The sequence below is a fragment of the Manis javanica genome, chromosome 4 (genome assembly GCF_040802235.1).
Source record: "Manis javanica isolate MJ-LG chromosome 4, MJ_LKY, whole genome shotgun sequence".
Lineage (NCBI taxonomy): Eukaryota > Metazoa > Chordata > Mammalia > Pholidota > Manidae > Manis > Manis javanica.
The window spans coordinates 176,269,375-176,294,415 of NC_133159.1; the positions used below are offsets into that span (position 1 = coordinate 176,269,375).

A 25,041-nucleotide genomic window follows, 5' to 3' on the forward strand; every position below is an offset into this window, starting at 1 on the left:
TGCTGTAACTAGGCGTCCTTTCCTGCCCAGCTGAGCCCTAGGCTGGGGCAGGGAGAGCGTGGGGGGCGCTGGCCCGGGGTGTGGGTGAGAGCCAGCCCATCCACCCGGCGTCCTGATGCCGTGCGCTACTGCTCTTTCTCTGGCAGTTCCGGGGACACAGTGTTCTAGCTCGGGGTATTTTTCATATAACTGACATGCATCCACTCAGAGCAAAAGTTAATTATTTTTGATGGATGTCTCTCCCTTTTTCTTTATTTGTATGTTTTTGCTTTCTGATGGATAGCTTTCCAAAAGGTACTGCACATTCCCGTGTCTTTGTAAAGCCTGAAGAACAGGTGCTTTAACCTTTTTCTGGGTGACTCAGGGTATTAGTCTGAAGGTTCATTAGGAAGATGGATCAGTGTCACACAGGGAAGCCTGAAGCTCCGGCAGCGTCTCAGTGTGGTTTCCCTATGCCGTGAGGCCTTCCGTTGTTGGGATTTTGTAGCTGGGGAGGACTGGGGCTGTGGGCATTTTGTTCTCTGCACCACCCTGAGTGGTCCAAACACGGGCCTGGCACATAACAGGTGGTCAATACACAGTGAATGAATAAATCCTCCCGCAACTGTTCCCCTGCCAGGCTGTTACCTGCCACGTCTCTCCAGCGTGTCACAGCCCCTGGGGCATCTCCTAGTGAGAGACAGACAGACTCAGGCTTATCAGAACTGTGGCAAAGCCACAACGATCTGTTTAAGCCAGAGGTCTGCATAAATACTTGAGAGTCTTTTAAAGACCAAAGCTCCTTAGCTCCCTTGTCAAATAGTAGTTGACTCTGCATGTGAGGGTTTATGTCTGGGCTCCCAGTTCTGTTCCATTGGTCTATATAAAAATTGTCTATTTTTAGGCCAATATCACACTGTTTTGATGACTAAAGCTTAGTAATGTAGTTTGAAATCAGGAGGCCTGATGCCTCTGGGTTTGTTCTTCTTTCTCAGGATTGTTTTTTTGGCTATTCTGGGTCTTCTGTGGCTCTACAAATTTTAAGACTGAGTTTTCTACTTCTGTGAAAAACGCCATGGGAATTTTGATAGGGACTGCACTGAATCTACAGACGGCTGTGGGTAATATGTACATTTTAACGACAGTGATTCTTCTCAATGGGGAAAGGACAGTCTCTTCAGTGAGTGTGCTGGGAAAACTGGACAGCCACGTGCAGAAGAATGAAACTGGACCCCCGTCTTCCATCACTCACAAAAAGGAACTCAAAATGGATTAAAGACTTAAACATAGGACCTGAAAGTGTGAAACTATGAGAAGAATACAGGGACAAAGCTCCTTGATATTGGTCTTGGCAGCAATTTCCTGGATATGGCACCACAATCATAGGCGACAATAGCAAAAATAAATAGGTGGAATATCAACTAAACAGCTTCTGTACCACCAAGAAACAACTAATGAAATGACAAGGTGACTGATGGGATGAGAGAAAAGATGCAAATCACACATCCGGTACACGGTTAATATAAAAAATATATAAGGGGTTCCTGCAACTCAATAACAAAAAGCAAACAACCCAGTTAAAAAATGGGCAGAGAAAACAAATAGTGGTTTTTCCAAAGAAGACCTACGGATGCCCAACGGGCACATGAGAAAGTGCTCAACGTCACCCATCATCAGGGAAATGCGAATCAAACCCACAATGAGATGCCACCTCCCACCTGTGAGAACGGCCATCACTTGAAAGGCAAGAGATGATAAGTGTTGGTGAGGATGCGGAGAAAAGGGAACCCTTGTGAACTATCGGTGGGAATGGAAACTGGTGCAGTAACTATGGGAAACAGTATGGAGGTTCCTCAAGAAATTAAAAACAGAACTTCCCCCTGATCCAGCCATCTCACTTCTAGGAATGTATCCATCCAAATGAAAACAGGATCTCAAAGAGATGGCTGCACCCCATGTTCACTGCAGCATCTAAGACAATAGCCAAGAGCTGGAGACAACCTAAGTGTCTGTCCACAGATGGGTGGATCAAGAAGATGTGTGTTTGTGTGTATTTACACAATGGGATGTCATCCAGACAGGAGGAATAAGGAAATCCTGCCATTTGCGACAACATGTATAAATCTTGAGGGCATTATGCGAAATGAAGTAAATCTGACTGAGAAAGACAAATACTGTAGGATCTTACTTAATGTAGAATCTAAAAAAGCTGAACTCAGAGAAATGGAGAATAGAGTATTGGTTACCAAGGGCTGGGGAGGGGGAGAAATAGGGAGTTAATAGTCAAAGGGTACTGACTTCCAGTTATAAGATTAACCAGTTCTGGGGATCTAAAGCACAGCATGGTGATTATAGCTAATAATACTATATTATATACTTAAAAGTTGCTCAGAGAGTAGATATTAACTGTTCCCACCACAGAAGAGAAATGGTAATTACGTGATGGGATGGAGGAATTAGCCAGCGCTATGGTGGCAATCACACGACACCTTAAACTTACACAATATGTCAATTAGAGCTCAATAAAAAATCTGGAAAAAATGAAAATAAACACTAAAAAATGAGCAACTTTGGTGCATTGGAAAAACACAGCTTTGGTGCATGGGATTTGTGTCCCTGTCATTCTGACTTGCTTGATGTCTTTTTTTCTCCCTGGAGGTGACTTGTTCTATAGGGTTGAGGTGGCTAGAATTGCCTCCTACATAAGTGGGTATTATGTATCATGTTTTAAAGTGGATACAAACCAGCTGTTTTTATTCAATTTTCATCATTTTAAAAAATGCTTTGCTGAAAGCCTCACAGGGCAACAGGGCTGTGTGTCATGCAAAGCATCTGGGAGGTCCGTGTGGATGCTATGCGCCTCGGGAACTTCAAGCCCATTTGATAAGCCCATGGGGATGCACAGCAGGCCGAGGCAAGTCCCTGTGCTTGCAGAGCTCACAGTCAGAGGGACAGCTACATTTTCACCCGTACCAGGCAATGCTCACGACATTTCGTCTGAATGATCTCATTTCACCTGTGAGGCGGGGGTGAGTACGGCTTGCTGCATTAGACCAGGAGCCAGCCAGGATTTGCCCAGCAGCTGGGCCCACTCCGCCATACTAGTTTTTGGTACCCCCTTGGGTGGAGTCACTGAGCCCCCCCTTAAGAGCACCTGCTCCCCTCACCTCTCCGTGTCCTTGCTGAACTGTCCTTTCCCCACGTCGTTGACTGCACAAAGACGGAACTGGTAGGAGCGGGCAGGAACCAAGCCCTTGACCACCACCGAGGTAGCCTCAGGGTCTACGCTGGCCAGGAGCACTGCCCAGGGGGCATCTGCGTGGAGGTGGAAGCAGAGGTGGGCATCTTGCAGGGGGTGGGAGCATGTTTCCCACCCCCCACTCCCAGCAGAGGCCCAGCCTTGTTTGGGCTAGCAGAGGAGGGCCTCCCCCATCCCGGTCCAATCGAGCTGGTCCTGTCATTTTTCTTGGTCCCCTTAGCCCACATGGCCCAGGGGCCGGGGAGCCTTGGGGAGGAAGCAAGGGCTCATGGGAACTGAGATGCTTTTCTTATTGTTTTTTCTCCCTCAAATCAATGAGTTCCAGGCTAACTGTATTCAAAACACCGTTCAAAGTAGGCCTGCTAAATTTGGAGTTCACAGCTCAAGAACGTGGAGGACAGAGTAAAAGAAAAAGAACTGCCCCTCTCTCGGCGGCGTCTGGCGTGCAGGCTGCCCGCACCTCACGGACATCATCCCAGGGAGCTGTCGCAAGAAACCGAGGTGGCGGGTGCCACCGTTTACTTTTACAGAGGAGGAAGGTGAGGCTTCCAGGGGGACTTTTACTCAAAGGCACAGAACTGGGAACTGGGGGAGTGGGAACCTAGCCCCGGACTGACTCCCTGAGTCCGTGCTTCCAGCTGGCACCTCGGCCCCCCGGCTGCAGTGGAGGGTGGCGGGTGGGAAGCCTACTGTTCTCCGACATCTCCAGGATGTAGCGGATCAGGGGGCTGTTGCCGTCGAAGGGCTTGGCCCATGTCAGGTTGATGGCCCGCCTTTCCGTGGTGCTGAGAGTCGCCGCTGGGTGCTCAGGGGCATGAGGCAGTTGTCTGGAGGAGAGAGGCAGGGGACACCTGTGAGGTCTAGGTCAGGTGAGCAGACCCCCAGGACTCATACTAAGCTCCCATGACACCACATGCTCAGCCATCAAACTCAGCCTTCTGGCCGGCTGCCTGGAGGTTCAATCTACCTGGAGATTCTTCTTCTGGCTTTGGGGCCCACGTGTCCAAAGCCATACCCCCACTCCCCTGCTGCTGAGAGGTCACATGTGGCCTGGTGGCCTGCCAGATTGAGCCTTCCCATTGCTGCCTTCACCGGCTTTGCCCCAGAAGCCTGGGCAGGCTGCCTTTACCTGACACGCAGGTGGGCACTCCGAGAGTCGTTGCCTCCTGCTGAGAGCACCTGGCAGGTGTATGTGCCAATGTCCCCTGACCACGTCTGTGAGATGTGCAGGGAGCCGTTTTTGTCCAGGCGGATGCGGGGGTTGCCCTCCATGCCCAGGGCGACCCCATCCTTCTCCCAGACGTACCTAAGAGCAAAAAGGACCATTAAGTAAAGAAAGGTAGGGAATTAGCAGGGCTCCTGATGGGGGCTTGGCTCCAGGCTGATCTGAGGAAGAGGGCGCCAAAGGAGGTCAGGGCGTGATCCCCAGGCCACAGCGGGTCCTCTGGGGCTGGTCCTGGGCGGGAGCACTGCTGAGCACAGCGGCCTGCACTCCACCTGCACTCCGTCACCCCTTCGGGTAGGTGCTGTGTCCAGGAGAGTTAACAGATTAAGTCATTATTAGTCATTGACACCTTCAGTTCAGGTCTAGGTCAAGCTGTGTTGTTTCTGGCCAGAAGCCATTGCCAAACAGCCAGCACAGAAGAGCCGGCAAAAGGTATGCTTCCAAAGAGGTTAAAAGATTGCAGCTGGAGGAAGAATTAAAGTTTCAGCATAGAATACATTTTGGAATTAGTTTTATGAAGAATCATTAGATTGATGCGTCGCTGTGACAAATTGACTTCGGTGTCCAAAAAATCACTTTAGCTTCAGTCAGTCAGTACAAGGGGGAACTTGAGAAATTATACACATGCCTGTGTCTGACAATAAGAAATACCTACTCTGGAATTATTCTTGAGGAAGTACAGCCATTGTCACCAACACATGTGGAGTGCCAGCTCTGGGTAGGATGCCATGCTGTTGCCCCCCAGGGAAGCCTGGCCAGGATGTTCGGCACCAGGGCAGGGAATGGAGTGGGGGTTTTGCAAATAACTCATCATTCACTCAACTGGGGACAGGGTGATGGGCAAGGTCCTAGAACTATCTGGGTTTAGAGAACACAAGATTGCTATGGAGAAGGAGGCTGTAATATTTTTAGCCTAAAAAAAAATAAAGAAAGAAATGGAAAAGCAGCAAGTATAGATAAAAGACAAAAATTAAGCTGAAAAGAGAACTGAAAAATTTTCTCATAATAATGGGTGACCATAATTAGCATTTGAGCATATACCTTCCAGACCCTTCTCCCCTGTCCCTGTGGGCAGTGTCCCACAGAGCTACCATGTTCTGGCGTCAGATTTCCCGGTCAAATGTTGCTTTGGCTACTTACCAGCTTTGTGATCCTGGGTATGTTTATTTAACCAAGCTATGCCTCATTTTCCTCACCAGTCACATGTGGAAAATAATACCACCTCATAGGGTTGCCGTAAGGATTATGTGAGTTAATATAAAATACTTAAGAGTAGTGCCTGGAACATGGTTAGCGATCAATAGAAGTTAGCTATAATTATGTATTTTTACTCTTATAGCATATGCACATAAATCACATCTATCCATTCATTCTGATAGATTTTAAAGCTTCTTTTTCCATCCAAGGAAACAGCATAAACTTTTTAATGGGACATTTTCATGCCACGGTTTTTATCAGCTGCATGGTGGTTCAAATACAATTGCTTTGCAATTGTGCAATTAATCCCATAATGTTGGACATCCAGTGTAGCTCTGTTTTTCTGATATTATATGAAATGCTGTGATAAACATCCTTGTGGCAACATAATTTCATACATTCTAAATCATTCCCTCAAGGGTAAATGCTCAGCAGTGAAATTGCAGAGTTAAATTTTAAGGCCTTTTATACATATTTACAAATTTCCAGAAGTAATCACCTTCAATTCATCTGGAAAAGATTCATCCTTGCCAGTGTGGTGGGGTGGGTAGCATTTTACTTAAAAGCAAACCTAGCTGCCAAGAGTAATTCCTGCTGAAGAAACAACCTGTGGCTAGTTCTTTGCCCTGGGATGTGCTGCTTTAGGAAGCATATATCACCATCTGTGAAGATTTATGCCAAGACAATTGAACTCACATCTAATTAGCAGTTACTCAAATCTCATTAGAAATACAAAGGATAGAAGAACAAGTGAACCACACAGTGAAAAAGTAGCTAGCCAAACCCATTACGTGGGGTATTCTACAGCAGGGATTGGCGAACGGGGACCCATGGCCTGTTTGTGTAAATAAATTTTTCTTGGAACACAGACATGCCCGTTTGCTTACATAGTCTAAACAACTGCTTTTCTGTGGCAAACACGGACTTAAGTAGTTGTGACAAAAATTATTTTGCTCTCAAAGCCTAAAATACTTATTCTCTGGCTCTTTATAGTTTGCTGACCTCTGTCCTATAGTACCTGGTTTCTCCAACTAATTAATTGCATGAAAACCATACAAAAATGAAAATAAAAATAAAAACAAGAAGAGAGATGATTATGCAGAACAAAGGAGACACAATATGTGTGGATCTTGTTTGACCCTGAGTTAAACCAACCGACTGTAAACAGATACCTTTGAGACAATTGGGGCAACTGGAATATGGACTGATACGAGGAGAAAGCAAAGACTTGTTCATTGTATTAGGTGGTGACAAGGGACACGATTGTTAGTTTTGAAGAAAAGTCCTTTTCAGTAAGAAATGCACAGTGACATATTTAAGGGGGAAACTACATGTTTGAGACTTTTTAAAATGTTCCAGTAAAAAAAGATGGACAAAATGCTAACATAATTGTTGAAGTATGGAGATGGGTACATGAGGGTTGATGGGACAATTCTCTCTACTGTGGGGTATGTCTGAAAATGTTCATAACAGAAGACTTAAAAAAAGAAAGAAACAACCCATAAGTCTGTTTAACTCCGGGCAGAATTTCCCCCATCATCTGCAATGATACAGCTGGCTATTAAACAATTTTGATGAGTGGTTTTCAGGCATCCTCTTAGCTTTAAATAATATTAGATAGTCCCCAGGCATTCATAGATGTACAAAAATATTTAGTTATAAGGACATTCATAATGGTATTTCTTAATATTAGCCCAAATCAGGAAACAATCCAAATATTCACCATTAGGGAGCTGGCAACATAAATTCTATTCATCTGCAAAATGGATGACTGAATAATCGTATAATTAAGTTTATACAAAAATACTTATTGAGAGGAAAAGAGATTCACAATAGGTTCTTAAGGGAAGAGGCAGATTAAGAAACAGTATTTTCCAGGTTTTGAAAATAGTACTCAAATATTACCCTAAGTGAGAGAAACAGGTAAATCTACTTTTCTTCTTTCTCTCTCTCTCTCTCCATTTTTTTGGCTTATGTGCATTTCCTATGTTTTCCTCCTCCTGAAAGGGAAATCTATTAGCTGTATATATAGTAACAGAAAAAGCAATAAAAATGGATTAATAATAATGATTAATATTAACAGTGATTGAAAGGGGATTGCTCAGATTAGGTCTATATTTGGGCTCAGACACCACATTTTCTTCTGGAACTGTTTAGGAAGCTTTTCATGCTGGCAACCTATACCTGCTCAGGGAGGCACCCCCAGACCCCAGCTTTATTCTGAGGACATGTAATGCAGGGTTAAGTGGCCACACTTAAGTTCAATGTGGTTGGTGGGATTCTACTAGCCTGTCTTCTCAGGAGCCCCTAGAGCTAGAATAGGATTTTCAATATGAGCTGCATGGCGGAATCACCTGGGAAATCTGTAAAACATACTGAAGTCTGGGGTCCACCCAGCCCCCAAGACCCACCTCCAGAAGGTGGAGGGCAGCAGGGGAGTCCCTCCCCGACAAGTCCAAGGAACATGGGTGGGGGTGGGAGATGTGGGTGTGGCTCTGGCCACAGACTTTGCCAGTTTGGAAGGCTGAGGAACCAGTGCGTTCTCTCCCTCCATCTAGAAAGATTGTCCTCGATGGGTAATTTCACTCTAAGGCGAAGACCCCTCCAGTAAAGGATAACAGTGATTTCCCATTTGTAGGTCACCAGGGTGGCAGGTGGGACTGCAGACATATTAAGAGGTCCCTGAATTGTTCTGATCATCAGGAATTGTCTAATGAATGAAATGTGCAAGTACTTTATAAGTATCAGTAGCATATTCTGTACCATGTGTTGACAATATTCTAAGTACATCTACATGATTCCAAGGCTCCTGTCAGCCTTTGTGCTGGCAGCACATGATGACTGTCCCAAAGGGTCAATGGTTATATTTAAGGAGGGGTTTCTCAAACTAGGGCCTGTGATGGACTCTCTAAAAATGGGTCTTGGCGTAAAAGTCTAATGTCCCTTATGCCAGCCTTGGCTTCTCGGGTCCCATTTGTTGTGCCCACAGACAGTCAAATGCCCAGTGACCACCAGATGGCGCCCTAGGATGGGCCTCTGGAGCGGTGGGGCTATTGCTCCAAGTGGCCTCAGTGTCGGGCTCTTCCAGCTCCGGGCCATCGCAGCGACAGCGATTTTGCCCATAAAATAGAGAAGCGGCATGGAGGGAATGTTTATTTCCTAGAAAGCAGCTAAATGTTTTACTCCGCATCCCAGAACTCAAGGGAGTCCAAAGGGAAAATTTAGTTCCCAAAGGCTTCCCTGGGGCTTGGCCAGGGTGTCCTCACCCCAACCTGGGGAGCTGGGGTTCTTTTACATCTTTCTTGGCTGCTTCTGTCCTGGGCTGTTCCTCCTAAGCCTTTCTAGTGGCTTCCACAGTGGAAAGGTTCCCTGCAGGCCAAGGAGCTTGCTAAAGCTCCTGTTCTCACGGTAGATGGTGATGTTGGCCCCCATTCGGGCACTTCCCCTCACGGGTGCCACCTCAGGGCCCTCTCCTGCCCTGGCCTATCTCTGCTCCTGTGCCTGCTCGCCCACACCCTCTGCTGTCCACTCGGTGGGCAGAGGGTCTAAGACCTGGCAGGGAAGGCTAGCCGGGCACCTCGGAGCCTCCACCTCCCACAAGCCCAAATGCGTCTTCCTTCCCACCTCCTTCCCCCACTGCACCCCTCTTCACTCCGTTCCTTCACATCCCTTCTCTCTCGCTCTCCCCTCTGACACTGCCCAGTAAGTACAGACTAGCTGCGCTCCTGGGCACTTCCTCGGGCCCCCATACCTCAGCCCCGCACCAGCACTGCAGACGGTTCCCCAAAACTGTGGCCACCCCCTGTGGGTGACACTTACCTCCTTGGTGTACACATCTGCCCAGCTACCAGCTCTCCCCAGAGCTGCCCCTTCCCTTTAGCCCCCGTGGGAGTACCTGATGGTCACGCGGGGGTCATGGGCCGCTCCGCACACCATGGAGGCCTGGGTACCCTTGATGACGCTCTGGTCCTGGGGAGGCCTGGTGATGCGGGTCCGGGCTGGGAGACAGCAGGGAGAAAGCGTGGTGAGAAGGGGCACGGGCTGCAGAGTAACAGGTGAGAGGCTGGCGTGTGGAAAGGGCGTCTATAGGTGAACAGGTGTGGCTGAATTCTGTGGGAGGACCTGGCACATGGACAGGTCTACCATGGAGAATGGCCCAGAATGTGAGTAACAGTATGCTTCCATGGCACTGGAGGTCTTGGAAGCCATGTTCATAGTGGAAGGGGGTCCACTGAATTTGGCTCCCACAGTCCCATGTGAGGGATTGAAGGAAAGGACATCTGAAGATGGTCAGGGATATTCTCATTAATGGTGAGCACATCAGTGGTCCAGCCAGGGTATAAAGAGGATCGTCTGATTCCTACATCACCCACCAGGCCACCGGGCTCACACAGATGGTCCACGGGTGTGTCTCTCTTGAGTGGGGATCCCAAGCAGTATAGTCTGAGAGTTGGGAGGGGCTTGAGAAGTTTCCTTGAAGCAGGGGTCAGCAAACCACAGTGTGGGGTCAAGTCTGGCTGGTGGCCTGTTTGCGTAAACACACTTGTACTGGAACCCAGCCAACCCAGTGGATTAAGTATTGCCTATAGTCACTTTCTTGATGAAACCTAAGAGTTAGCCAAGGAGTTGTGACAGAGACTGTCTGGCCCACAAAGCCAAAACTATTTACTGTCTGGCCCATTATATAAAAAGTTTGCTGATTTCTGCCCTAAAGGGTATGATGACAGCTACCCATCACCTGTGCTCTCTCTACTTGGCCAAGCCTGGCATGAGCCCTTGCTTACAGGGCACCATTGCCCTTCCTGGTCCCTCTCCTCTGAATTAGTTTGTCCAAGTCCTTACAAGAGGCCCCAGGTCAGAAAGACATGTGGATGTGGAGGTGCATGTGGTAACGGAATGCTCTGCAGCACACACCTCCGCACAGACGCACAGGGGGCTCCTGCCCTGCACACTCACCCCACACGACCAGGTCGGCTGAGGCTTCGTCCACCCCACGAGAGTTGGTCGCCAAACAGGTGTAGGTCCCGGCGTCGGAGATGTGCGTGGGGCTGACGAGCAGGCTGCCGGACTCGAGGAGCGTGAAGCGGGGCAGCTGGACAGAGCCACTGGCCAAGACGCGCTCCCCTGAGGGCAGCATGGGGTGGGCTCAGACTGGGGCCCGGGTGCCCGCCCACAGCCCCTGGCACTCTGAGCCCTGTGCTGGGGGCAGGGTGGTCTCCAGCAGGCTGCCAGTATTAGAAATGCTGGTGGGGGCAGAGTGGGCAGGGCTGGGGTCGGGGCTGAGGCCCAGAGAGGTTTCTGACTTGGTGACAGTCACAAGGGCACAGGTCACAGAGCGGGCAGCCTGGAGCCCAGGTAGCTGGCCATCTCCCCACCCACCATGCCATCTGCCCTTCACTGAGAAGGCTGGGCTGTCTCCTGACGCACCTGGACACAGCTCTGGGGGGCGGCTGGCACTTGGGCAGGGGGAGGGGTCAGACGGAGCCAACAAGGTGCTGATGGGCATCCTGTCACCCTCAGGGGAGTGGAGGAAAGCGATGGGGGGAGCAGCAAGGAGTTGGGGTGCGGTGGAGAGGGACATGGGGGGACAACCCTGGGAGGGACAGACCTCCCTCCGCGGAGGGACTAGGGAGCCGGGTAACTGGAGAGAGGAAGGGAGAGAGCGGTGGGGGGAGGATGGGCCATTGAGAGTGCAGGTTTTTGTGACTGTATCTATTTTAAAGAAAATCCCACCTGTCTATGGACAGGGGACTCTCCATGTGCAAGCCCATGGGTAAGTGTGTCTATTTGCACACGTGTGCAGGACCACTGAACTAGTGAGCATGCCAGGCGAGTGTGTTTATTTCTGTGTGTAGACATGTGCCTGCGTGTGCCACAATCATTCCACAGAGTCTTATTGAGCAACTACGATGTGCCAGAGTCCGTTCTAGGCCCTGGGGGAATAGCCGTGCATAATCCTGAAAACCCTGACTCCCTGGGGGGACAGGCACTAAACAACACGAGTAAGCAGATTACATTGTAAGTGAGAAAGTGGGGAAATAGGGCGGGGAGGGGTGTGGGGAGGGCTGGGGGCTGGGGGTGGGGTGAGTCCTGTGGAGAAGGTCCATCTGAACAGAGGGCTGTGGGTGTGGGGAACGACTGTGTGTACACGTGTGTGTGAACGCGGGGGAGCCTTGAAGGTGAGTTTTGGACACAGAGGGGTGTAAGAGGCACGCGGGGCGGGCAGGCATAGGCGGACAGCTTGAGCTTTGCTGGTTCACGTGGTTAGAACCTCCGAGCTGCCTGGGGAGCAGGGGATGGCCGCCTGTCCACACCCCCAACCACCCTCAAACCGCTATCATTCATCGGGCTTCACCGCTTCCCTGGAATACTGCAGACCCTCCACATGCACTTCATTTAGTCTTCATGCCACTCCGAGGTATGTGTATTAGTGTCTTTAGATTTACAGACAGGGACCCTGAGGCTCTGAGTGAGTAAATAACTCACCCAAGGTCACAGGTCTCAGAAGACACAGAGCTGGGCCTTGAGCCTGACAGGTGACATGTGGTGCATACTGTCCTGTGAAAGATGCCTCTTGCCTTATGCAGTGCACAACCTTCACAACTGTACATGGAGAACCCAACCTGGCCGGCTCCAGAACTGAGCTCTGAGAACTGCCCTAGACTGTCACATGCCCACACCCTCCAAAGATCAGTCTCATCTACCTTTCTGCCAGGTGATGGCTGGCCGGGGTGCCCCCGAAGTCTCACATGCTAGCACCACTGACATGCCGTCGATCACTGTGCTGTCCAGGGGACCCCTGGTGATGTTGGGGGCAATACCTGTAAATGGAGACAGTGGGGCTTCTAAGCTACACCCTGGGAGGAGCCCCCACCGCCAGAGGGCCAGGTCTTTGTCCTGCTCCTACCACTCCGGCTGGTGTGGGTTCCCTACAGGGAAGGATGCAGGTGCCCTGAGGGGACCCCAGGTTTGGGAAGAAGCCCACACCCGCCCCCGTGGAAGGAAGGACTGGACCCAGGCCACACCAGTCCCCACCCTGTCTTGATTCTCAAGCCTCCACATGGGGGATACTGAGAACCTCTGAGGGCATCTCACCCCCTCCATGACACCCTGCATTTTGTACAGGGCCTGGCCCTGCAGCCTCCGTCAGCCTGGTGCAGCTGCGGTCCTTCAGGAGTCAGTACAGCCCGTTTGTTCTGTGTTTGCCTCCCCCAGGACCAGCTCTCGGGGAACCACCTGGGCCGCCGCGCACGGGAGAGGGGCTTCAATACGGGCTAGGTTCACGGATGCTCAGTGGACTCTGGAAGCACACGGCAGCCCTCCTGCCACATGGCCACCTTCGGGGGGCACCGTCTCAGGTGAAACTTCAGCAGCATCTGACAGTTCCTGCAGCTCCAGGAAGCGGGCAGGCAGCTACTATAACCCCAAGGGACTCCACAAGGGGGTGGGATTTGCATATGGGGACTGAGAGGAAAGCTGGCGCTCCTTGTTGGAGAGGTAAGCAAGTCTCGGCTGGGATGGGTCCTGCAGCCCTGCACAGACACACGGGGGCCACGCTTTGCCAGTGGTTTCATCCTCCTTCTCTCGAAGAGTCAGTGAATCCACCTTGGCTCTGGGGCATTGGTGAGGATTCATGGGACCGGAGGCTGGATGCAGGGCTACGGAAGCAGTGGGTCTACCTGGCTAGAGCCACCCACTGCAGAGGGACAGTCATCTGGGACCCTATTGCTGCACGATGCAGCATCTTGTTCCCAAGAGGCCCCGGGCTTGGAGGAGAGCTGCATCTTGACAGGAGAGACTCAAGGGCAGCACAGGGAAGGCCCAACTTACTGGTGACGGCCAGGTAGGTGGAGGTTTGCGCCTCGCCGGCTGCATTTCGGGCAAAGCACTGGAACATGCCCGTGTCGTCGGGCACCAGCCCGCTGATCTGCAGGCCCCCATTGCTGAGCTGCCGGAAGCGGTTCAGCCTCTCCACCTCCACCACGGCCGCGTCCTTGTACCAGGTGATGGAGGGCAGGGGCACACCTGGGGGAGATGCGCCCGCTGTCAGCCCGCCTCCTGCCTCCCTCCTGCCTCTGAGGGGTGCTCAGATGGAGGTTGGGGCTGCAAGCCTAGGAGGAGATCCCTGCGTCGACCCTCTTAGAGGTGCCACTACTGGTGTTGGAAGAGGTAAAAGATGTTCTTAGAGCAGCAATTCTCAAATTATTATATAGCAGGCATTTCAAGAAAATTTTAATTCAGCTTGGAAATGCTGGATGGGATACATTAATTTCTTTTTACTGAATATTTGCCAGAACCTTTGCATGCTCTGGGAACACCGGCTGGGGTTTAAGCCCAGAAGACCACAGAGCCCTATGTCAAAGAACATGCAGAGAGGGGCCCTCAGAAGCCCCTCCTCCTTAACCCACAGAGGGAGATGAATGGGGCGCCCCTGGTCTGGCATGTTCTTCCCACAGCCACCCCCAAGCCACCCCTTCCCCACTCTGAGTCTCTGCTCAAATGCGACTTGAAGCTCCCCACATGCCCTTCCTTTGAGCACCCCATTGCTCCAGGTCCCCTGAGCCTGCTTGCTTTCTCTTCCCAGCACTTTTCAACCCTGGTATTGCATGGAGCTGCATTTCATCCACTCCACAGTGTGTTCTGTCCTGGTGTAACATCTCTGAGATCAGCATGGGTCTTACAATCAACAGCATGTCATAATTTAATTGGCAGTCCTTTTTCTTTCTTAGTGGTACATAAAATAATGGGGCATCTTACAACCCGTGGCCTTTTAGATGAAATGAAATGAAATGCTTTTACTTGTTCATTGGTTGGCCTGCCTCCTTCATAAGAATGTACATCTGTGATCTTAGGGATGTGGCTGTTGGGTTCATTCTGCATCTCCCCAGCCCTGGGAATACGGGCCTACGGTATGCCCTCCAAAAATGTTTGTTGAGTGAGTGAACGAGTGGACCTCTGCCTCTGGTTGGTGTGGTCTCAGAAGCGCATCATCACTTGCTGCTGGGACCCTCCCTCCCGAGCTACGCCCTGCCTCTTGGCTCAGTATCAGACCCCGTCCACCCACATACTCCCTCCTCGCATCCCAGATTTCATCCTGCCCCTGGGCTGTGGCTTAGCTCCCCTCAACCAGATGGAACAGGGTGGGGATGGGCGACGTGCAAATTCTTCAGGAACTCTGACCAGGGGGGGTTAAGTAGAAACGGCAGGTGGAGGAGATGGAGGAAAATGGCCCAGAAACCCGGCGGAGTTTATGAGACACATCTCCAGTGGGGCACCCCAAAGTTCCGGGAGCTCTGACATTACGGTAATTCGGCATTGTCTACAACTTGAAAATTACGGGCAATTTGAGTCTGTCACCTATCCTGAAATTACGGTAATTTGGATTCATTTGTAACCCTCCAGTTATGGTAAGTGGGTTGATTTCCAGTCCCGAGATTATGGTAATTTGGCCTGTTTGTTCCTGGGGTGTCTGCTCACAGCCAGACTGACTCTCTGCTAAGTGATGACGCCTGGAGAAAGAGGAGAATTTAGAAAAGCCCGTGACACGAAGAAGAAAGGCTGAAGGTCTGGGGGGCCATGACCCCTTCATCCACGCTGTGGTTACCTTTGGCCCGACAGGGAATGTCCACCACTTTCTCCATCTCCGCTGTGATGTGTCTCTCCGGCTCCTTGACAAACTGGGGCGGTTCTGCAGGGGGAAGGGCCAAGGGAGGGGGTCAGAGCCATGCTCCTTTTGATATAACCACTGCCTGGGTGACCCTTAAGTCAGCCCCAGCCAATGCTCCCCGACCCCTGGGGGGAACCCCAGCAGCCCCATCCCTTCTCACCCAGCACAGACAAGTAGGCTCCACGGATGACAGAGGGGACACTGCTGCTGCGCAGGACGGCCTCACACTCATAGTAGCCGGCATCACTGCTCGTGGGGCTGGAGATGGTGAGCCGGCGGTTGTAGTCGCTGATGCCACCTGACAGCAATGCCCCATCCTTCTTCCAAATGATGTGCAGCTTCATCAGGGGCCTGGAGGGGCAGAGGGGCAGGTGCTCACCCGGGGACTTCTGGAGGCCCGAGAGACAGGGCAGGAGGTGGTAAGGGGGTGGGCCCTGGGGGCCAGGTGTCCTGGCTTTGCCCCACTCCTGCCACTTTATTGGTGTAAGCCCTTGGGCAAGTTTCTGCAGCATGCTGGGCCTCAGTTTCCTTGCCTGTAAAATGGGGGCAACTGTGCCACACAGGGTTCAAGGTGACGGCAGATGTGTTAATGCAGGTAAAACACTTGGAAGAGGATGCGGCCCTGGATATAGCTCGGCATGCGGGGCTCTCAAGAGTAGATAGCAGCCTTACCACGCACCCCTTTTCCTGCTCTCCCCTGCCCCGCCCAAATGTCTATCAGGAAATGACTAAAGGCAAGGGAAAGTGACAGGAGAAGCAGGACAGGAACACCCGAGGTCTGGAGATGGGGCAAGGAAGGCGGGCAGAGGGATGCACCATCCCTGACCCTGACAGAGGAGTGGGAGTTGGGCCCTTTTCCCGCCACTGCTGGCCCTGGCGCCCCAAGCCCCCCGAGATTGGGTTTGCCCAGCTCGCCGGTTCAGCATCATTGGATCCCTGAGCATGGACCTGCCAAAGTGGGGCCCATGCTAGTTCTACGGGGCATTCAGAGCAGTTCCATGAAAGGGGAGTCTGTGCTCAAACGTGTTTGGCAACCCTGGTTTGAGTGGCGCTATGCGGGCTCTTTACTGCGGGTCTTCTCTGTGCCCTTAAGGTGCACCACTGCTTCCTGGTCACCTGCCTTGCCCTTGAGGGAAACCGGGGTTCCAAGGAGCACACTTTAGGCAATGCTGCTACAGGGGCATGCTTTCCAGGAATCTTCGGCTGGAGGTGACGTCCGCGTCATTGGCCTGACTCGCCACCTAGCACACTGGATCTTTCTTGAGCACTTCTGAGCTGTCAGGTCAGGCTGGAGTCAGCACCCCACCTACACGCCTTAAGGGGAGGTAGTGAGCAAATCACTCCCATTTGGCAGCTGAGAAGCCTGAGTCCCAGAGCAGAGCAGTGAGCATTGGTCTTGGGGTGGCCTGTTGTGCTGCGACTCTGCTATCCACCAGCTGTCCCCCCTGCACACGCCTGCGTGCACGGACGAGCTGCTGCAGAGGCGACCTGCCCTCAAGGCTGCTCTAGGGGCTGGACACGAGCACACCCACAGCCAGCCCCAGGTATCCCGGGCGGAGATCTGCCACCCCGTCACCTCCACCTGGGGCTGGGTCTCCTCTGGGGCCGCAGAGAACGGGCAGGCCCTGCTTGTCCCTGACCACCCTTGGGCAGCAGCTGGCATGCCTCCTCCGGGCTCAGCACCTCGTCCCCCTTCATTTCCTCATGTGACACTTCTGGACCTTTCTGAATTCTGACCGGTCCCCTCAGAGCCCTCAGGGCAGGAGTGCCCACTGGAGTGGGGAGGGAAGGGGAGTGCGCAGGGTGCACCCACCTACCTGGCATTGGCCACACACTCCATGGTCACGTCCGAGGTCCCGGCCACCACGCTGGTGTTCTTGGGAGGGATGATGATGGTCGGAGCAATGGGGTCTGCAGGCCCCCCTACATCTGGGGAGAGGTCAGGGGTTAGCTGGGACAAAGGTCAGAAATCAGAGGCTGGTTCCACAGGTGCCCTGTCCTCTGGAGTGAGCAGGTGGTCACAGGGTAGCCTTCTGCACAGCCCCAGAGCTGAATCTCCAGATGCAGACCCCAGGGTCCCTCTCACCTGTCCCCCTCTGCTGATGGTCTCTTCACAGTGTCCAGGGAGACCTCCAAGCCTTCCCCACTCCTGTAATACAACCATGCCCTCCCTCCATTGCCCTGTCCTGTTTTGTTTTGTTTTTTTCCTTCAAAACCCTTTCCTCTACCTGCATTTATCTTCCTGGCTTACTTACTCATTTCTCATCTTTTCCACTAGAATACAAACTCCCTGTATGGGGTTGATGGCGTCCCCTAAACTCATGTTCACGGCAGCTCTGACTATGACCTTATTTGGAAATAGGGTCTTTGCTGACATAATCAGGTTACGATGAGGTCCTGCTGCTTCAGGTGCGCCCTCCGTCCAGCATGACGTGTCCTCACGGGAAGAGGGAAATTTAGATACAGACACACAGCCAGGTGTGGGCAGAGGCAGAGATCAAAGGGGTGCCACTATAAGCCAAAGAATGCCCAGGATGGCCATAGCCAGCAGAGGCCAGGGGAGGCAGGAAGGAGCCTCCCCCGGAGCCTTCCGAGGGAGCACAGCCTGATGACCTTTTGACCTCAGACTTCTAGCCTCCAAAACTGTGAGAGAACAAGCTTTGGTTGTTGTAAGCTGCCCAGTTTGTGGTATTTTATTGCAACAGCCCTAGAAAGTTAATACATCACCTGAGGGAGTTTGTATTCATGGATCTTTGCTTTGGACGAATTGAGCCCCCGATCCTCCCAACCGTACATCGAAGCCCTAACCGCCATGTAACTGTACTTGGGGGTGGGGGTCTTCCGTAGGTAACTGGGTTAAATGAGGTCATAGCAGGACTGGTGCCCTGATGAGAGGAGGAGGAGAACCGAGGCCACCCTGCCCTTTCTCAGTCTCTCTCTCTCTTTGCCACGTGAGGACACGGCGAGAAGGCAGCCATCTGCAAGCCAGGAGGAGGGCCTTCTGCAGAAACCAGCCATGCTGGTGCCTTGATCTCGGACTTCCAGAACTGTGAGAAACAGGTCTGTGTGGAAGCCCCGTGGTCTGAGGCATTCTGCTGCGGCTGCCCAAGCTAAGACGGTCTTGCTCACCCCCACTTCACCAGTGCCGGAATGGTGTCTGGCACACAGTAGGGGCTCGCATACACTTGTCAGGTGGAGGCGTGAACAGAACCAGAGGTTTCATTGTATAACTTCCAGGGTTGATGCTTGAAACAAAAGAGAACTTGTCATGAGGGGGGTTTATTAACACAAAACAACACCCCAAACTCTTCTAAGAGGCAGTAGCATCTCCTTTTTTATTTTTTGAGTTCTTGAAGTAGTAGTGAGCTCTTATCTCTGTGGGTCAGCATAGGCCCCAAATTGGCAAAAGCTTCAAGATTCTCCACACACCTGCTCCCTAGAGCTGGAAAATACAACCACCAGGGACTTTTTCTCTCACAACAAATCCATTCATTTGGCCCCTTTCCAGGAGGCGCTGGAGGAAGTAGGCCACAATGACACGTGCAGCCCTGGGGTGATAGCGACAGGGCGCCCTTACGGGGAGGGTGTGTGGCAGCCCCATTGCTGCCCTGGGCCACCCTGGTCAGCCCTGGGCAGGTTTCCCTGGCTGGACTCTAGGTCCGGCTGGGAAAGGACTGGGCAGGATGGGAATAAAATGTAAAAAATAAAGTAAAATGAACCGGGAAGAAAGGAAGAATATAAAGCAAAATAATTGCAACAGTATAAAAGCCTCATGTAGGTGCCATAAAGAGCTATTGGATTGAAAGCTGCTGATATAGCTGAATCCATAAAAGTGTGCTCTAAGTTGTTTATTACATGCCAGGTGCACAGGTGCCACGGCCCAGATTAATGGAGCATGAGAAGGAGCCAGACAGTTAGAGCCCAAGCAGCGTGCCCCGCGTACCTGGGTAAACAGACCCTGCGTGGTTTAACAATGTGAGGGCCGCCCCAGGGCCTCAGGCTGGCTCATGGGCTTTTCGAGGGGTGGAGGGGAGACAACACCCACCCAGAGACCCTGGAGGTCAAGCCCAGGCCCAGGCAGCAGCCCACAGGGCCTGAGGGGAGGGACCAGCAGTGGCTGAGGACCCTGAATCCAGAGAAGGAGGGCCTTGGGGGTGGCCTCAGCAGGTCACTGTATCCTGCTGAGTCTTAGCTTTGTGCACAGCAAAATGGGGATAGAAATCACTGCCTCTAAGGGTCGTCTGGATACAGCCCCCAACTCCACAAGTTCCTTCTGGGCGAGTGCTCAGTCCATGCCAAGTTGTGGGCCGGGTACCAGGGATTCCCCACCCAGCAAGATGGGCAGGGGTCTGTCCTCTCAGAGAGCGTGGTCTGGGGGGAAGTCAGATCAATGCTCAGATGGGTAAGGGATTAAAGGTGTATGTGATGGGTGTCAGGAAGGAAGGTTCTGGTGGGGCCGGCCAGCTAGGCTGGTCTGGGGTGAGCACGCAGTACCTGGCACATAGTAGATGCTCAATAAATGCCAGTCCCTCGTCCTGGGAATTTGCCTGCCTGTGCTTCAGGAGAGCTTCCTCACCTCCTCCCCAGGACCGCTGGGCCTGGACCAAGTGATGGACCCAGAGGCTACCAGGTGGTGAGACCCTCAGGGGTCTCTTGATGGCAGGGAAGAGGATACTCACTGTCCAGGCCCTCTGCTGAACCCAGCCATTCTGTCTTCACAGGAATCCCTGAGACAGGTCATCGTTATTACCCACAGTTACAGATGACAAGGCCAAGAAAATGGAGGCCAAAGAGGTGCAGCAATTTATTTCCCAGTGACACTGGCTCATAACAGATGATACCAGGATGGGGACCAGGCTTCCCTGGCTACAAAACCTGCACCATTAACCGCCCCCCAATTGTCTCTCGGGCTCAGTCCTCACTCAGTCTCAGAGGAAAACAAATCTTCCTTTAGGCTACTGTCCACGCTGCTGGGAGCCACGGACTTCTACCACCTCCCAGATGTCACCTCCAAACCCTGGCTGCCACCAGCAACCTGCTGCCCTCAGCCCCCATGCATGCGACCTCCTCCCTGTCCCTGGTGACTTCCTGGTTGCACACGCACATGCTTTTTCTCCATTCCCATCCTCCTTGACTGTTCTGGCATTCAGTTCCAGGAACCCCTCCCCGGCGCCATTCCCTGAGCTTCCGGGACCTAATGTCCACCTGCCCTCACCTGCGTTCTCCCCTGATGTGGTCAAGCTCTTGTCCCTCCCACTCCCCCACCCCTGGTCCTTGGCTACCCCCAATCTCACCATCCCTCTGTTCTGAAAATGGCAGCTCTCAGTTGATGCATGGACAGAGAGGGGCAGCTCAGGTGGGCAGAGAGGAACAGCTCAGGTGGGCATAGAGGGACAGCTCAGGTGGGCAGAGGGGGACAACTCAGGTGGGCAGAGGGGGACAGCTCAGGTGGGCAGAGAGGGACAGCTCAGGTGGGCAGACGGGGACAGGTCAGGTGGGCAGACGGGGACAGCTCAAGTGGGCAGAGGGGGACAGCTCAGGTGGGAAGAGGGGGACAGTTCAGGTGGGCAGAGAGGGATAGGTCAGGTGGGCAGACGGGGACAGCTCAGGTGGGCAGAGGGGGATAGCTCAGGTGGGCAGAGAGGGACAGGTCAGATGGGCAGACGGGGACAGCTCAGGTGGGCAGAGGGGGACAGCTCAGGTGGGCATGGAGGGACAGCTCGGGTGGGTAGAGGGGGACAGCTCAGGTGGGCAGAGAGGGACAGGTCAGGTGGGCATGGAGGGACAGCTCAGGTGGGCAGAGAGGGACAGCTCAGGTGGGCAGAGAGGGACAGGTCAGGTGGGCATGGAGGGACAGCTCAGGTGGGCAGAGAGGGACAGGTCAGGTGGGCAGACGGGGACAGCTCAGGTGGGCAGAGAGGGACAGGTCAGGTGGGCAGAGAGGGACAGCTCAGGTAGGCAGAGAGGGACAGCTCAGGTAGGCAGAGAAGGACAGCTCAGGTGGGCAGACAGGGACAGCTCAGGTGGGCAGAGGGGGACAGCTCAGGTGGGCAGACGGGGACAGCTCAGGTGGGCAGAGAGGGACGGCTCAGGTGGGCAGAGGGACAGGTCAGATGGGCAGATGGAGACAGCTCAGGTGGGCAGAGAGGGACGGCTCAGGTGGGCAGAGGGACAGGTCAGGTGGGCAGATGGAGACAGCTCAGGTGGGCAGAGAGGGACAGGTCAGGTGGGCAGAGGGATAGGTCGGGTGGGCAGAGCGGGACACCTCAGGTGGGCAGACGGGGACAGCTCAGGTGGGCAGAGAGGGACAGGTCAGGTGGGCAGAGAGGGATGGCTCAGGTGGGCAGAGGGGGACAGCTCAGGTGAGCAGAGGGACAGGTCAGGTGGGCAGATGGAGACAGCTCAGGTGGGCAGAGGGGGACAGCTCAGGTGGGCAGAGAGGGACAGGTCAGGTGGGCAGAGGGGGACGGCTCAGGTGGGCATAGAGGGACAGCTCATGTGGGCAGAGGGGGACAGCTCAGGTGGGTAGACGGGGACAGCTCAGGTGGGCATAGAGGGACAGCTCAGGTGGGCAGAGGGGGACAGCTCAGGTGGGCAGAGGGGGACAGCTCGGGTAGACTGGGATGTCAGAACCGGCAGGACACCCCTTACCATCGGCTGCTTTCAGCTGGGGAGGGCTGTGCGGAGTCATCTCACTCATAGGGTCTCTGGATGACTGACTAGGGTGAGGGGTCAACCTGGCCCTCAGGGATGGGTTGCAGGATACCAACCTCATTAGGTTCATGCTCTGGACAGTGAGGTGCATGGGGCCCCAAAGGTCTAGCCAGGAAAATCACATGCACACAAGAGCAACGAATAGAGGCATCTTCCACATGAGCTCCACATGTGGACAGGGCCCCAGGGCCAGGGGAAGCAGAAGGGCTCCCCATGCAGAGGAAAAGTTAGATCCTGCTGCCACAGGGATGATTTTGATAACAGGCGTGAGGGACATGCGCTGTCATCTATGCTCCACTCCCTTCCTCTTTTCATCCCTGGCATCATGTTACAGAGGAGGAAACTGAGGGTCAGGGACCACGTGCCTCACCTGGGCCACAGGTCAGGTGCGTGGTGGGGTAGGGAGGCGAGCTGCTCCCCTCTCCGGGGCAGGCTTCCAGCTGCCCATGAGCCCAGGGGCCACAGACCGCAGGTGGCTGTGAGCTCTTGAAATGTGCCTGGTGCCCCTTTGATTAAGTGTGATTTAATTTTATCTTACTTACATTTAATTAAAAATAGATCCCCACACTGGTTATTAGAACACTTTGAAGTATATGTGGAACCGCTTAGATGTGCGACTCCACCTTTCCAGTCGTAAATTTTACGAATCCAAACACAGAGGATGAATTTCGGATGAAAATCTAGCACCCAAATCGGGGTGCGCTCTAAGTGCAATATATGCACATTTTTTGAAGACTTAGTATGGGAAAAAAAAACCCATGTAATGTATTTCATTAATATTTTCCATACTGATTGTATGTTAAAATGGTAATGCTTTGGATATGCTGGGGTAAATAAAATACATTAACAAAATTAATGTCACCGATTTTTTTGCCTTTTTAAAAAATGAGGCCACTGGCAAATTTTAAATTACTTATGTGGCCCACATTATATTTCTATTGCACAGTGCAGCTCTGATCCCTGAATGTGGGGCCACCACCTAGGTATGGACTCTTCAAGAGCTGTGACGGTCTGTGTAAGGTCACCACGGTCACCCCGGGCCAGGAGGCGCTCTCAGGGTCACCGGTCTTGGTCTCTCCCTCTGCATTTCCGAAGGGCATAGGTGTCCCTTCGTGGGATGCTGAGAAGCTGAACTGAGCAGAGGAAGGATGCAGGGGTGAAGGGGGAGAGCAGAGGGCGAGGCGAGGCTTGGCGAGGTAAACGAGGGGACATGGAGCTTGTCGTGAGCAAAGAGGCAACTGCTCCCAGTAAACTGGCAGGCAGACAGGCAGGCTGGGGGATCCGTGTCACCGACATGAGCAGGGTTTTGAAGTGCAGTCACTTGTGGGAGGAGAACTTAGCTGAAAATCAGCTGATTCTGCTCTCAATCCAGTACAAACACTGCGTGACGGCAGTGGGGTGGGAGAAATAGCTGGGGGAGGCTTGGGAGGGACATGGGGGTTCCCGGGGGCCAGCTCGAGGGCTGTGGGTGTTGAGATGGAGCAGAGAGCAGAGGGCCCACCGTCAGCCAGGAGAGGAACTGGTTTAACTCCCGTGAGGAGGTGGTTAGGTGCTGGGGGAGAATCAGAGAGTGGGAGGCTCCAACTTCTGGTCTCAGGTAAACTGAGTCACCCAAGATGATGCCTGGCCTTGACTTGGACCAGGAACATTGCCTCTTACCAAATGACTGAATTCCATTAGGCATCAGGGACTCTAATCACTGGAAAATTTATGGGGAAAACACGTGCCTCTGATGATTCAATTTCTTTTTGTATAGAAATAGCAGCCCCAGGTCATGGGCTGGGCCCCAGGCTTTGGGGACTAGACTGAGACCCTGGCCCAGGCCAACGTCTGAGATTACACCCGTGACCCTGACGGGTCAGTATCCAGGTGGAACTCTCCTTCCTGCATCCAGGTCTGTAAGTAGCCTGGAATGGAGGTAACTGCAAATATGGAAAGGGGCTCTCCTGGGGATCAGAAGGTCCAGAAAGGGGCTGAGGAGTTTAGGGCTCTCCGGACACCGGCAGACAGAGGCTGGGATTGGAGGAAGGACAAAGGAAGACCCCGTGAGGATGCACGCTCTCATCTGACTGCTGGTGGCTGTGTCCCAGCACAGCCATGGATGATAAATGAGACTTGCCTTTGGAGCAGCCATTGTACAGATGTGGAGGGACGTGAACATCTGGCTCCCCCAGCTTGAGTGGTTGCTTGGCTGCTGCGGGAAGCTCTGTCCCATGACTGTGAATCCTGGCCAGCTCCTACTGCTGGAGCCACCACCCCACCTTCCCTATCCCACGGATGACGCAGGGAGGGAGGGGCCAGCCCGGCGGGGAGGGCCAGGCCAGGGAGGACATCCCGGCATTTCCTCGCGGACCAGAAACCGGCCTTCTGTCTCGGTGGGACAAATGCCTCTTTGCCTAAGGAAACCCAAGGAGTCACCCTTTTAGTTTGCTACCCTCTGTGCTCTGGCTTGGGGAGAGCTTTGCCTCTCTCTTCCAGGACGCTGGGGGGTCTTCAGGGATGGACAGAGGGGCACTTTTAGGCAGGAGCCCGGGCAGACAGCCTGTAGTCCCATGGGGGGGGAACTGCCTGGTTCCAAGTAGAAGCAGCACGTTCTATATCCCAGCTGAGCAGACGCAGTTAGTATATTTCTTTAAAAATGAGGTTCCCGTCTCCTGGCGAGCTCTCCCTGGCAGCACCTCAGCCCCCGGGGTGGTTGTCGTCCACACATACACGAGCTCTCTCCTACCCTCCACGCCCTCCCCAGGCCTCCAGAGGACCTGCTAACAGCCAAGCTAAGGTACCCCCTTCCTGACGCAGGACCCCCGACTTGCCTCGGGAACAGATGGGGTCCAGAACTCGGCTCCCCCCTTGCTTCTGCCCTCACATCCCCACCACAGCCGGTCTCTTCTCCCTCCTGCCCTGCCCTCCTCCGGTCCCCCTCCTCCACTACCGTTCCATCTTCCCAATGACCCCCTGGAGCCCCACTCCCAAGATTTAGTGGCGTGCTCCGGGTCAGTC

At 53.1% G+C, this 25,041-nt stretch overlaps 1 protein-coding gene across 2 annotated transcripts in view; it reads right to left on the minus strand.

The window, feature by feature from the left end:
- Positions 1-25,041, minus strand: part of SDK2 (sidekick cell adhesion molecule 2) — a 239,661-nt gene that overhangs the window by 61,576 nt on the left and 153,044 nt on the right. For both annotated transcript variants that reach the window (XM_036997308.2, XM_036997307.2), the window contains exons 6-15: positions 17,145-17,256; positions 15,488-15,678; positions 15,265-15,348; positions 13,491-13,685; positions 12,365-12,481; positions 10,617-10,784; positions 9,556-9,658; positions 4,368-4,544; positions 3,929-4,065; positions 3,147-3,294 (exon numbers count right to left, since the gene is read on the minus strand). In XM_036997308.2, coding sequence (XP_036853203.2) covers positions 3,147-3,294; positions 3,929-4,065; positions 4,368-4,544; positions 9,556-9,658; positions 10,617-10,784; positions 12,365-12,481; positions 13,491-13,685; positions 15,265-15,348; positions 15,488-15,678; positions 17,145-17,256 — 1,432 coding nt within the window. The remainder of the gene's footprint in view (positions 1-3,146; positions 3,295-3,928; positions 4,066-4,367; positions 4,545-9,555; positions 9,659-10,616; positions 10,785-12,364; positions 12,482-13,490; positions 13,686-15,264; positions 15,349-15,487; positions 15,679-17,144; positions 17,257-25,041) is intronic.